General features: G+C 41.8%; 1 protein-coding gene across 1 annotated transcript; it reads left to right on the forward strand.

Moving 5' to 3' along the window:
- Window positions 1-533: 533 nt before the first annotated feature.
- On the forward strand, window positions 534-6,050 carry LOC146968789 (P2Y purinoceptor 3). The gene is made up of 2 exons (XM_085759824.1): window positions 534-653; window positions 4,233-6,050. Exon 2 carries the CDS (start codon window positions 4,369-4,371, stop codon window positions 5,797-5,799), a length of 1,431 nt encoding a protein of 476 aa, XP_085615950.1. The 5' UTR covers window positions 534-653; window positions 4,233-4,368; the 3' UTR covers window positions 5,800-6,050.
- The last annotated feature ends 8,558 nt before the right edge of the window (window positions 6,051-14,608 follow it).

The raw sequence follows: 14,608 nt of genomic DNA on the forward strand, positions 1-14,608 counted from the left end.
ATGGAGCTTTAATACAAACAACCTTGTTGCTGTTTTTAGACGAGAACAGAACTGATCCTATTAATAAATATGCATGTTGTGGATCAGAGTCTATCCTGGGCACTCTGTCTAACCCAGGTTAACTTAACACTGGCACAGAGATTGAATATAGATAGTACATGAATGTAAATGTGCTGGCGGAGTCACTTCATCTCTGTGTGTGTGTGTATTTTCACATCTTCCATTGAAAAACATCCAACTCAGCTCACAGCAGGTGAAGACACACACATACACACACACACACTTGCAGCCAGGTGAAGCGGGGAGGAAGAGTTGGATGACACACTGAGGGACAGACAGGGGGGAGGGGCTGAATTACCATAGAAACTGGTTGGGCTGTTCAGAGGAGCAGCAACAGGAGGTGAAAGCAGAAGTGGTCCAACTGTCAAGGTCAGCTCATCCAGACGGCTACAGATCACAGACCGACCGACTGACCACTCAGCTAATGTTTGCTGAGGCCGTCACAGGACCAGGACCAGGACCAGGACCAGGACCAGGACCAGGACCCGGTTCTGCGGTCCGGCCGCTCCGCAGTGGAGGCCGTCTGGAGGTTTTCCTCTGATGGGAGCCAGAACTGGTGGAGCCATATGGGAGTAGAAGTCATCCTGGCACAGGTAAGCTCTCCGTGTGGCAGCAGATTGCAGTGATGCAGGTATTTATGAGTTCATGAGGTTCCCTGTACACAAACACTGAATCCTGATGCGCCTCCGCAGACCTCAGGGGTTATTTTTAGACCAGAGCTTCTTTTTTTTTCTTTTTTTCCACAGCAGTAAAACATCATTTCACTATAAACATCAGATCCACAATCAGTTTATAACGGACTTTAAAAAAAAAAAAAAAACCCTGGTCTGAACAAGACTGAATATGAATTCAGATCCATCAGCTCGGACTCTGTGTGGTCTGGGGTTTCTCAGAAGCCGTTATAGCTGCTCCTGGAAAACTACCCGAGGATCTGAGCTCAGAACAGAAAAATAAAGAGCTGGGATCTGTCACAAAAGAGTAAGTTTGATTTTCATAAAGATCAGGTAACTGGACCTGAAATTACTTTTTGTTTTTACTTAATTAATGACCAGTTTTTAATGTTTAAATCTAGATTTCCTCTGTTTTTTTATCGCTCTAAGTTCAGTAAGACTGTGATTTTGATATAGCATTTGGTCATATTTGTATTTTCAGTTTAATTTCCAATATAAGCCATGGTATAAAGTGATCAAAGCCTATAAAAGTTTATCAGGAAGCAGCTGATTTCATATATGTCTGTATAAAATCTGCAAACAGACTAATGTTTAAAACACTATGTACATAAACGTACAAAGATGTAACCAGGTGTTACTCTGACACATCATCGGTGCATAAATTCAAGGAAAGAAAAACATACATTTGTCTCTATAAATCTAAAGAAAGTTGGTTTCTACATCTTTTGTAATAAAAAAGAACAGAAGTCAATGGCAAAACATCAGAAATATAAACTGTGCAGCATGCAGCTTTTAAAGACGAGTCATCGTCTGTGGTGAAAGGAACAAACACAAGTGATTGACTAAAGCACTGATGAAATGATTGTCTGAATGGTTCATTAGAGGAGGTTGTCTCAGTAACCATTAACAGTTGTCAATGTCTTTGTTCTTGGTGCTTTGAGCTCTTTAGTTGAACAGAGCCATCAAACATTCACATGTCTGGTGGAAACAGTCGGTGAACCTTAAAATTAATAACTAATTGATCCGCTTTTGGCTCCAATAACCTGAGGCCAGCTCTTCCGGTATAGCTGCTGATCAGAGATGATCCGATTGCTTCATCCTGGTCCACAGCATCTCCACTGGATTCAGGTCTGGATCTGACTCCAGAAGTTTTATCTGCTGTGATGTTTAGTGTCTGGTACATACAGTATGAACATTTGTTGACCAACCTACTGTAAGCCTACGCAACTCCTGGATCTAATCATCTCCATATTGATCATCAAGTTGACCTTTATGATCATCCTGTGCTGAGCTTTTGCAATTTGTTCAACTGGCTGACAAATCTTCTTCACCCTTAGTCTCTGAAATCTTACTAAATGTTTAAAGGGATAGTTCACCCAAAATTCAAATTTGTTGGGAGAATTTTCAGAGTCCTCCATGCCTTCTCTGAGTTACGGGGGGGATCCGCGCAGCAGTATTTGTCTATATAATGGTTGTGAATGGTGCTCACTTTTCTTCGTTCAAAAAGACACACCAAAAAACATCCAAATACCTCCATACTGCTCGTCTGTAATGTCCCTCTTGTATTGAAGCGATGAGAAATTGTTCTGCCGGAGAGCAGTGAACTGAGACACTGGGAGCTTCTGCTACAAACAAGCTTAAAATATAGACTTATTTAATTTTTTTCGGAACAATTTCTCATGTCGGGGCTTCAATACAAGAGGGACATTACAGACGAGCAGTGTGGAGGTATTTGGATGTTTTTTGGTGTGTCTTTTTGGACGAAGAAAAGTGAGCACCATTCACAACCATTATATGGACAAATACTGCTGTGCGGACCCCCGTAACTCAGAGAAGGCACAGAGGAAATTCTCCCAACCCTTAGTTGACAGAGGGTGAGTAGATAAACAACAATTTGAATGAGTGAAATTTGAATTTTGGGTGAACTATCCCTTTAAACCCTTAGCTATATCTTATTGGAGTCAGGCACTTACCCTCTCCAGCCCACACAGTCATTGTTTGAGTTATATATACTCATAAGGACATTATAAACAAGACTGCACCATCAGTGCTGCCCTCGCTGTTTCTTGGCTCTGAATTTGTGTTTTGCTGTTAATATGTCATGTTACTGGTTGACACATCACCCATATTTATTTGAACTCTGTGGTGAAGTGCTGGTACAACCTCAAGATGGCTCACTTGACACTTATACAAACACTGCCTGTGTGCTGATGGAGAGCCTCGGAGCCGAGAGCTGGAGCCCATGGCTTCATGTTGACTTTGACAATCCTGCTGTAGCTCCACTCCTCCATGTGACATAAAACCAGAGATGTTTTTTGGTGGTGAAAGACAGTCTGCAGCCAGTGGAGTGAGAGTGACAGAGGGAGGGAGACACCTGAGGTAGTGTGGTTACTTATTGCTGAGCTAATGGGGTGAGAAGCGACTGAATCAGCAGCATACCCTTGTACACAGGAAGGCAAACAAGCACTAAGAATCAGCAGCGGGCAGCAGGAGGTCAAGCAGATTGTGTAAAGACGCCAGTCAACAGCCAGAGAGTCGGAGGGGGGGGGATGTGTGTGGGAGGGCACAACCTTTCCCCTGTCCTCCCCCTAAGAAAACAAATGAAGAGCATCTATCACTTTAATTAGCGCTTAACGTTAGAAACTAACATCAAAAAATGAAATTTAGACCGGATGATGATGAAAGTCAGCGGAGTATTAAAGCTGTACAGAAAAGAAATTTGAGCCCACTCTGGGTCATAAAATTAGTGTAATAACTCATCTATCAGACGATGTAGGCCAAAATTTGTGCAAAATTCTATTTTTGATTAAATCCGGGATGAAAGTGGGGTATTTTTTTTCACATTGGATAATGCAGGCGCACGGATTATACGTCAGCCTGCTCACGATTCATCAGCCACTGATATTGGATCCGTCATCCGTCAATCAAACGTCTGAGACACACACACACACACGGAGCTCGGGCTCGCCCCAAGCTTTGAATATCCCGCCTGCTCGATAACGACCAATCAAATTTGTTTTCCTTACTCGGGTAAACTCGTGTGGCAACTCGTGACAACTCGGCACGACGAACAGGACAAACGGCTATTTCTGTACACCTTTAAAGACCTGATGATTCATTCATTCATTATTATTCACCTTCCTGTATTTAGAAAGTAACTCAAAGTTTTGTAGACCCAATCAACCTATTTGATCACAATACAATCAATTGGATTACCAGTGGGAATGGGGGATGGTGTACAAACATCGAAGCTCCATATTCATTGAATGCAGATCTTTGTTTATGATATGTTATAATGATGGCATCATCATCTTCAAAATATCTCTGTTGAATTTGCACATACAGTGAAGAGTGAGGGACCTAATATTGACCCTTCAAGGACAACTTTATCAAGCATTTTAGGACTAAACTCTACCGTCAAAACCGGTGGATCTCCAGGTTATTTTGTGCAAAGAGCAGTAGATTGTTGTTTGATAACTGATTTGTCTCTTTGTCTTGTAGGCAAACACCCACATGGGCCGGAAATCCGCATCGGAGATCAGCATTGGATGGTGCGGGGTACGAAGATGACAGAGAGGAAGCTTGACAGAATCCCAGACGTACCAACCTCAGCCTGAAAATCACTCCAGTCCTCACGATGTCCTCCAGAGACGGGGTTCCTCCCAATATCAGTGTCCCAGTCCATCATGAGGTCCTTAACTCCTCCTCGCTGTCCTTTTCTCCTACCACCACACCTCCATCTTGCAGCATAGACGAGTCTTACAAGTACATCTTCCTCCCCATCTGTTACTCCTTCACCTTCATCTTCAGCATCCTCCTTAACTCCGTCGTCCTCTTCCGGTCCTTCCGGCAGACCAAGCGCTGGAACGCATCTCTGATCTACATGGTCAACCTGGCCTCCACAGACTTCATGTACGGCTTGTCGTTGCCATTCCTCGTGGCGAGTTACATCATGCGTGACCGCTGGATCTTTGGGGACTTCATGTGTCGCCTGGTCCGTTTCCTCTTCTACTTTAACCTCTACTGTTCCATCTTCTTCCTCACTTGCATCTCCGTCCATAGGTACCTCGGTATCTGCCACCCCATGAAAGTGATCACGCTGGAGACCAAGAAGGCGGTCAAGTGCACCTGTGTCCTGGTTTGGATTGTGGTGTTTGCTCTGACCTGCCCTATCTTCCGGTTCGCTCAGACTGGTCATGTGACAAGATCAGCAGGGGGTGGCACCAATGCAAGCAGTACTGGTAACCCGATCCATGAGATATCATTGATAAATGGTAATGTAAGCCATGGCAACTTGGGAGGGGCCACTGAGGAGTACCAGAACTGTTGGGACGATGCCATCGATAAGGAGTTCCCTGATTACGTACCCTATGGCATCATACTCCACCTGCTGGGCTTTTTTCTGCCCTTTTCCATTATAGCCTGGTGTTATTCTCATGTTGTTCTGACCATATTTAGGACTCTGCATTCAAGGCCCTCATCCCACAGAGGTCCTAGAGACGTAGGACATGAAGGAGTGGACAGAACAAGGACAAGCCCTATGATAGTTGGGAGAGAAAGAAGAGGAAGCAATGGACTGTCAAGGCCAATGAGAAGAGATGAAGGGATGTCCATTTTTCTTGGAGCCCACTCCCCGTATGCTAATCGCAGACGTAAATCCATCAAGACCATTATCACCATCACCCTCCTCTTTGCTCTGTGTTTCTTCCCCTTTCATGTTACCAGAACCATCTTCCTCCTGTTGAAGGTGACTAACAGAGTCCCATGTCACACCATGACCATGGTCTCCATGTGCTATAAGATTACAAGGCCTTTGGCGTCGTTCAACGCGTGGCTTAACGCGCTCCTTTACTTCCTAACCAAAGACAAGGGTGGAGCTCACTGCTGCCACGTAGTGAACAGCAACACCCGACAACACGGCGGGCTTCTGTGGCCCCTGAGGATGATGGGAAAAGGAGACGATCCAGAGGATGGAGGGATGGATGACGGGATTAACAATGAGAATAAAGCATATCACAACAGTCCGTCATACATAAACAGAGCAAAAGTCAGGTATATAGTTGAATGAGTGTTTTCATGAGAGGTGAAAGAGTGGTCTCTAGATGCACTGTAGATTTTCTTCTACTCTGAAAAAAAATTGTAATATTACATATGAGCACTGTAGCTAAAGCAGCGATTAAAAACAATCCTTTATTGCTAATATTTTATTGTTGCCTGGAAAGTAAATGCAACATAAATGCAAATGCAACATCTTGTGCTGGTGGGTCTTTTATTGTGATGTACATGGTGTTATATTTAGGTGTGATATACCGTATAACAAGATTCATAACTTCATCCGACCAGAACCAAAGAAAGGAATTGCTCATATGACTATAATTTAAAAAAAAAATACTGGGTAAAACACAAGGAATGTTCAGATAGGCTTGTTGTGAGAACACTATCAGTAATCCTGTGAAGGATAAAAAGAATGAAAAGCCCTGCCCCTGAATTCTCTCACAGTTTTGTACACCTTGGCAGTCACTATTTTAAGGTGAGTGCATTGGTTCATGTCAGTGCCATTACTCCTGTTTGTGCAGCTCATCATGCCTCGCCCCATTGATGATGGCAGGCTGATACTGTTGTGTTTGGACAGAGTTTCAGAGTCTGATAGACAATCTGCCAATCAGTGTTGGGTGTGTTACTTAAAAACTGTAATGAATGACTCTTGGAAAAATACTTTTGATAGTTTTTTGTCACTTTCTGACCTGGTTTGAAGTTCTATTCTGGTTATCATTTTCATATTGCTTCAGTTAATGTGGGTGTACAGCTGCAAAATGAATCCCTTCAATTGTAAGATTTGTGCAACTTGCCATAGCCCATTGAAGAAGGTAAGGTTATCAAGGTTATATGTAGCCATTCAGAACAACTTCAAACAACTTCAAACCCTTATAAACTCTACTGTGGAGACAGTTTAACCACCTCCACCAATGATGATAAAATTAACTGAATTTTGATTCATCTCTTCATTTATTCTAATTAAGTGTTTTTCTCATTCAGCCCAGGTCATCTGTGAAAAAAAAAACCTAGCCTCAATCTCAATCCATCTCTACTGCCAGCTAGACAGCAGATATAGAAATATTTTCCCTCTTAGATCCCATACACCATATGCACCTGTAAATAGTCTTCATTCTCTGCATGACTTTTCAGCCTCTCCCAGTGACCCTGACCTTTCAGACTAAACTTTATGGAGAACACACTGCAGCATATTTCACTGGTTTACCACGCCTGTAACCCGTATTCTACATTTTATGATTGTTAATCTTCGATGTTTTATCATTTTATACTTTACATTGTCACAAGTTGATGTTATTTTTGTTTCACTTGCTGTGTCTCAATAGGCTAATGCTAGGCTATACAATGATAGTAGATATGATTTGTTGTAAATATGATTCACCTTAAGTGTGATAATGCACTCAAATGATGACTTGACTTACACAGAAGTGTTGGATAAGTGAAATATTACCAGTTGATTGTTGGGAAAAGGAAAAAAAAATAGTGGATCAGCTGTTTTCTAGTCTTTTTTATATATATATAAATATTTATTTTTCTCTGCACACTGTTAAATCCTGAAGCCTAGCCTATATGATATGTAGGATGAATTCTGAATGTTATAAAATGCAGTGTAAAATGTGTCGATGGTTTGAAATAATGTTTTCACAGCAGTTCATTGTCAACGTGGAGGTTGAACAGGATTCAACTGAGGCAGAATTAGAAAAAGAAACACCCTGCACTTATAACCTGGACCTGTATAATAAATCTGCCGTTAACTATCATTCATTTTGCACTTGTGTTTCTGGCTCCCTCTGCTGGTGAATGTATTGGAGGTGCCTTCTCCCAATAGTCTTCAATATATATCAAAAAGAAGGAAAGAAAAAAAGTCACCAATAAAACATTGAATTAAAAACACTGTAAATTGAGAAATTGTTGTGTATTGTGTAGTTAAAACCATACTTTTATCACTTTCTGCAACCAGTTTATTCAGTTAGCGTCTGGTATAATCAGAGCAACACTCTGAGTTAATATTTGATTAATACAATTAATATTACATTATATAATGTCCTACAAAATAGGCTACATTTACTTATAACCCCCTTGTATGTACTATTGTACTAAAAATAACATGTAGATGGTTTGTTGTATCAAATTCATAAACAGGAAGTCAGTCTGTCAGTCAAAAACTCTTATCTACATAAACGACTGTCACTGTGCAGCAGTTACCACTGTTACCAGTTACTATAGAGTACTGTTACCATAGTTACCGTAGTTAGGACAGTTCTTTTTGAACAGTTTCGCAGTTATCTGTTGCGATTTCTTATCAGTTTTACATTTAAACACACACACAAACACATACCCACGAACATACACGTACACAGACACACATACACACTTCCCCCTCCTCCTCCTCCTTCTTCTCCCTCTCTCTCTCTCTCTCTCTCTCTCTCTCTCTCTCTCTCATGTCTGCCTGTCTGGCCGCCGGTCGGTCGGTCGGTTAGAAAAATTCAAAACACAACCGCCTCGCGCAATTTCCCGACCTGCACCGCGGCCCAGAAAAGCCCCTCTGACGGTTATTTTAATTTCACATAAAAAATAAATAAAAATCACAGGAGCCATATTATTGAAATCCGACGGCGGGGATCGATCGTGCTGATCGACAGGCACATTTTGGTACGCGTGAAATATTGCCAAGTGCGCGTTTGAATTTCTATTTATTTTTTGTGTGTGTGACGGTGTGTGTGTGTGGAGCCGAGGAGCAGAGCGGTTGGCGCCACTTTCAAATCCTCCACTGACACAGACTGAGAGTCCGGCTTCAAATACATTTTACACACCAATTAATTTCTCTTCTTCATAATTACTGTAAAAAACCTGGATTATCTCAGCACCGTGTGTCTTCTGGACCTTTTTTAATCTCCGGAGGGTAAGAAACTCGGTGTTTAAATATTTTTTATGTTTTTTTTTATTCTTTTTTTTTCAAACTGTTTGTCCGTTACTTGACCGTTAATGACGTTAATTCGATATTTTTCGGCCGTTGTCATGGAGTTTTAACGGGGCTGAAGTCGTGTTTACAGTGAAGTGTTGTGGTGAAGTGAAGTTTAGTTACTAATGTGAGGCTGTGACCGAGAAGAGACTTGGGAGACAAAAGGCAAGAGACTCAGACCGGGTCTCGGTGCTGCTGCTGCTGCTGCTGCTGCTGCTGGCTGCTCCGGGTAAGAAAAGAAACACGTATGGACACAGTCAGGCCCTGCTTTACAAAAAAAAAAAAAGTCGCTTCTCTATAGCTACAGACTAACTAACCTTAACATTTCACCTATTGTTTTTATATTTCTGTACAAAGGGGGCTTCGAACAGATACTGAGTTAAGTTAAAGCAGCGGACACTCCCCCCAGACACAGCCCCCTCCCCACAGACCCCGGCCCACCCCGACCTCATCCAGCTCAGGGCTCAGTCAATACGATCAGGGGGGGAGAAAGAAAGAAAGAAAAAAATCACCGTTAAAAAAAAAAAGGGGGAAAAAGATCCGGCGTCTTTTCCCACCCTTCCCTTCGGGTCTGACTGAACCGGATCGTTCAGGTTCTGCTGCCGAGTCCACCAGCACCAGCAACCACCAGCACCAGCAGCAGGAAAACCACCAAAAACCTGCCGAGTCTGATGCCACCACAGATCTATCAGTTAGATTGATTATTGATCCGATCAGTTTCCAAAAAAAAGAGGAAAAATTAAGTCAAAAGAGTAAAAAAGGAAGTCCTTTCATAAATGACCACTTTAGCCTTAAATATAACTGCTGTAAACATGTGTATTTGCTGAAAATATAACAGTTATAATTGTTCCTATTAGGTTTAGATGTACCATCTCTAATTATATGCATCAGGCTTAGATTTAATAGCTATAAACCTTGAATATAACATATAGAACAACCTTTAGATATCATGTTATGTTAACCATTATGTAGTTGTAATCCTATATATTAGCTATAATTATAATAGCTATGATAATGTACACTAGCCTTGAATATAACTGTTATAATCACGTAGATTAGCCGTAAATAAAACAGTTAGATACCATGTTATATTAGCCATGGATGTAGTGGTTGTAATCCTATATATTAGCTACAATTATAATAGCTATGATAATGTACATTAGCCTTGAATATAACTGTTCTAATCATGTATATTAACCTTGAATACAATAGCTTTAATAGTGTAGATCAGTATTGAATATAACAGCTATAATCATGTGTATTAACCTTGAATGTAATAGCTGTAATAATGTAGATTAGTCTTATATATATATAACAGTTATAATCATGTGTAGTAACCTCAGGTATAAGAGCTATGGTAATGTGTATTAGCCTTGAATATAAGCTATAATCATGTAAATGAACCTTAGATATAACAGTTGTAATCATGTGTGTGTCAGCCTAAAATGTAACAACAGTTAACCTTAAATATATTACCTATGATAATTTGTATTAGCCCTAAATATAACAGCTAATAATCATGTGTATTGGCAGCTGGTGGTTTTATGTCAGAAAGAAAAAATTAAAACAAATGAAAAAATGATAATAGCACAATATCCTTTAACTATAATCTATAGAAACGAACCCTAATGACACGATAACGTATAAATAACGACTAACCTACTCATGTGTAGTGTTACTGTGGGCTGTATGTGTTAAACAGGAAGCTCGGAGGCCTGAGGACGAGTGTCTGAGGCTGTTCACTAAATATTCACTACCAGTTGTTAGCTGCTCGTGTGAAGTGTGAAAGCTGCACCAACTGAACTGTACAAATATAAAAAATAATAATAATTAAAAAAAAAGAGAGAGAGAAACATCTCGGCCTCGGATCGATAGATAAATAAAGAACATTCGGTGGAGATAAAAAGCTACTCGGTTTGTTTTTCAAGGCCGGCTCACGTCACATCATCGATTATCTTTCACCAGTAATTACTGCTCTCTAATGACACATGCACTCGTTTCGGTGCTGTGCTTTTTTTTTTTTTTTTTTTACAATAGATTACACCAGTACAGCACAAGTTACACAGCTGGTGTGAGGCAGAGGTGATGGCTTCGAATGTTTAAGTCCCTAAAATCCTTCAAACCCACAGACTCACAGTGAGGCCAATCAGGAAAAAGCAGAAACTCGACAGTGAATTTGTGGGATTTTTATTGGACGTTAACTAATTAGCTGGTTTAATAATTTATTTCACCACCACCACCACCTCCTGCTTTCATTCAAAGCATCACATTTAATTAACAACCACCGAATGGATAAAACAAAGGCAGATTATTATTATTATTTCCATTTTTTAGCAGATCAATCTATTCTAATTTATCATCTAAAAAAAAAAAGCACTACTTTTTACACTTTTACATCACACCGAGCTCCACTCTGCAGGTGCTGATCAATTATTTCTGGATCAATCCAAGTCTGAAGGGAGGTGTGTTCTGAATTATAATGATTATAAACTTTATTGGCACATCTTTTAACTATTTATTCCCTTTTAAAAAAGCTTTTAACTCATCAGAATCGGAGCAGGTTAAACTTAGAGTGTAAATTATTCAGGGTTGGATTCTCACAAAAATTGTATTAATTATTAATAATTGACCGGAGAGAGCAGTTGTTTGTCTGATCGTATTTTTCCTTTAAGGAAAATAAAATACTGCAATTGTCTTTAAAAGAGTTAAAACTTTGAAACAGCAGAGTAAAAAAGGAAAAAGCACAATGTTCACTCAGATATAAGGATTAAAAAAACACACACACAGTGTTTTTGTTGTTCGGTGGTGTAGTGAGAGGGAGAGAGGATGAGAGTCGGTGAGAATAAAAAGCAACAAGAAGCCGAATTAAAACGTGTCGTGTGACGGCGTTTTTTAATGACGATGGGATGGCGTCCGTCAGCAGTCAAAACCACAGTGCTGCTGCTGCTGCTGTGTGTGTGTGTTGTTGGTGTGTTGTTGTTGTGGGGGCCTCACACTCTCACCCCGGTGGTGTTAACTCGAGTTAAACTAAGTCGAGTCTTGTTTAAGTCTGGATTTTCTTTCTTAAAAAGTCAGAATTCAACACAAAAACTGTTCGACTTTTTACTTTTTCTTTTTCTTTTTTTCTTTGCATGGGTGTGTATGTGACTGTGTGTGTGCACTGTTTTCGTGTTGTGGTTGTGTGTCTGTACGCACACACACACACACACACAGGGGGTGGGCAGGGCCTCCTCTCCTCCTCCTCCTCCTCCTCCTCGTCCTCCTGGTAAAAGCTGTGTAGTTTAGCAGCAGCACTTTCCTCACGGCGGGCGAGGGGCCGGCCTCCTCTCAACCGACTCCGCCGTCGCCTCGCCACCAAACCACACCACAAAATCCAGGAGAGAGCGACGGGGCTGCGGGTCCAGACGTCACACTGATTATTAACTCCACATTTACCCCCCCCCTCAAACCCTCCAACCCCTAAACCCCCCTCTCCTTTTCCCACCTGTGAATAAGCAGCATGTGTGTGCGTCGCTGTGGTTTATGGTTTTTCTTTTTTTTTTCTCTTTTTTATTCTGCAGCTTCAGCCGTTGAAACGCTGAACTTCTTCTCCCCGGCGTGGAGAGCTTCCTCTCACAGCCACACTTTCTTCACTTTATTTCCCTCCCTCTCTCTCTCTCTCTTCCTCCTCTCCTCTCCCCCCTCCCTCCCCCCCGTCTCCTCACTCCCTCTCTTTTCTTCTCAGTCTGACGGCCGAGCAGCTTGGCAGCCGTACAGCCCCAGCGCTCGCTCGGCAGCAGCTAGAGCAGCCCCCCTTTTGCTGCCTTTTTGCTTCCCCACTTAATTTATTTTTTACTCCTCAACGCCGCCGCCGGCCGGCCCCTCCTTTCACACCTGTCCCCCGCACACCCCCGGGGGCGTCCCGAATTTTTTTCAGATTTTTCGGCGCCCCCGAAAACATCGATTTGTATTGTAGAAAGTGATGGCCGGGGAAAAAGGCTGCAGCCCCGTCAGGTTTTTATGCCTACTGAGCCTCCTCAGTGTCTCAGTGTGCGTAGTAGCTGGGGCTCCGTCTGTCCGTCCGGCGGAGGGAGAGAAGCAGAGAGAAGCAGAGAGAGAGGAGAGACAAGCAGCAGCAGCAGCAGCACACTGACTGACTGACGACGGGCCGGGGCCACACACTCTCACATAGGCTATAGGAGGTGAAGATGTGAAGGGCCAGGAAGGAAGGAAGGAAGGAAGTAAGGAAAGAAGGAAGGAAGGAAGGATGAGGCAAAAGAGAGGAAGAGGGAGAGGAGGAGAGGAGAAGGTGTGGGTAGGAGGAAGAGGAGGAAGAGGAGGAGGGGGGGGGTCAGCTTTTGTAAGAGGGGTGGTGGGATGGAGGAGAAGGAGGAGGAGGAGGAGGAGGAATGGGGATTTGAACCCTAAACCCTCTGATGCCCCCCTGACCCTGACGCCCCCCCACCTCCTCTTCCTCCTCCTCCTCCTCCTCCTCCTCCTCCTCTTCCTCCTCTAGGAGCAGCAGCAGCAGGAGCTCCAGAAAAACCCCCATCAGGCCTTTTTCTGCTCGCTCCCTGTCACTGGGTGTGTTCCCACTCATGTGTGTGTGTGCGTTTGTGCATATATGATGTGTGTTTGTGTTTTTTAACCTCTTTTCTTTTCTTATTTTATTTTATTTTATTTTATTTTTTTGCGTATAATAGTCGTTGTTGTTGGGGGTCGACTAGTTTGTTGTAACTGAGGTCGTGACTTGATGATGATGATGATGATGATGATGATGATGAGCATCCACACACACTGGTCTGAAGCTGAGGTGGTGAGTTAACCTGAACTAACCCGGCTGGTTTAGTTACTTAGTTACTTACTTACTTAGTTACTTAGTTAGTTAGAGAGTGAGTGTGTGGTCTCTGCAGCCGACGGTAAGTCCCTCTGTTTTTTTTTTTATTCTCTCTCTCTCTCTCTCTCTCTCTCTCTCAGGGTTAAAATGGCCTCTAGTGAAGCAGCAGCCACAGAGAGAGAGAGAGAAAGTGGAGCCTCTCTCTCTCTCTCTCTCTCTCTCCGTCTTTTCCCTCCACCACGGTTTCAGCTGTGCTCTCTCGTTCCTTTTCTCTCCCCCCTCCTCCCCTCCTCCCTCCCTCCATCTCTCTCTCTTCTCTTCTCTCTCTCTGTTTGGTGGTGGTTGTTTTTCTGTGAATGAGTCTGGATGTGACGCTCGTCTGTCACTGATGATGATGATGGTGATGATGTTGTTGTCGTGTGACCCCTCTGCTCTCTCGTGTGTCGCCTCGTTTTTCCTTTTTTAACTAATATTTATCTTTTTGCATGAGCTGATTGTGAATATTTTATTTTTTTATGATTATTATTATTTAAATGCAGCTGTTGTGTGAGTGTAAAATGTGCTGAGGTGTGTTTAACATGACAACAGAAGCTGTTTGTCTGCACCTCATGCGTTTATATGTATATAAATGTACATATATATTATATTTAATTAATGAAATGTAATTTAATGATACAGGATATAAACCATCTACACCAGACACAAAATAACCACATACTGTACATATAAAAGACAAAAACACAAATATACCGTTAAAAATGTCAATAATCTACGTATAATATCACTACATACATTATATTGTATCTGTATCTGTTGTATTTCAATATGGAAACAATACTCTGATTGATTAGTAAATTGATCAGGGAGGAAAAAAGCAGGAATATATTTTTACACCACTAATTAATGATGATAATTATAATAAAAATTATAATAATAATAAACAATCATTAGCTGCAGTTCAACTTTATTCACAGCATCTGATTTGTTTTATTGATAATAAATTATTTATAATTTTTTGTCTCACACACACACACTCACACACACTCA

Source organism: Trachurus japonicus, chromosome 18, assembly GCF_045865225.1.
Source record: "Trachurus japonicus isolate A0001 chromosome 18, Traja_1.0".
Classification (NCBI taxonomy): Eukaryota; Metazoa; Chordata; class Actinopteri; order Carangiformes; family Carangidae; genus Trachurus; species Trachurus japonicus.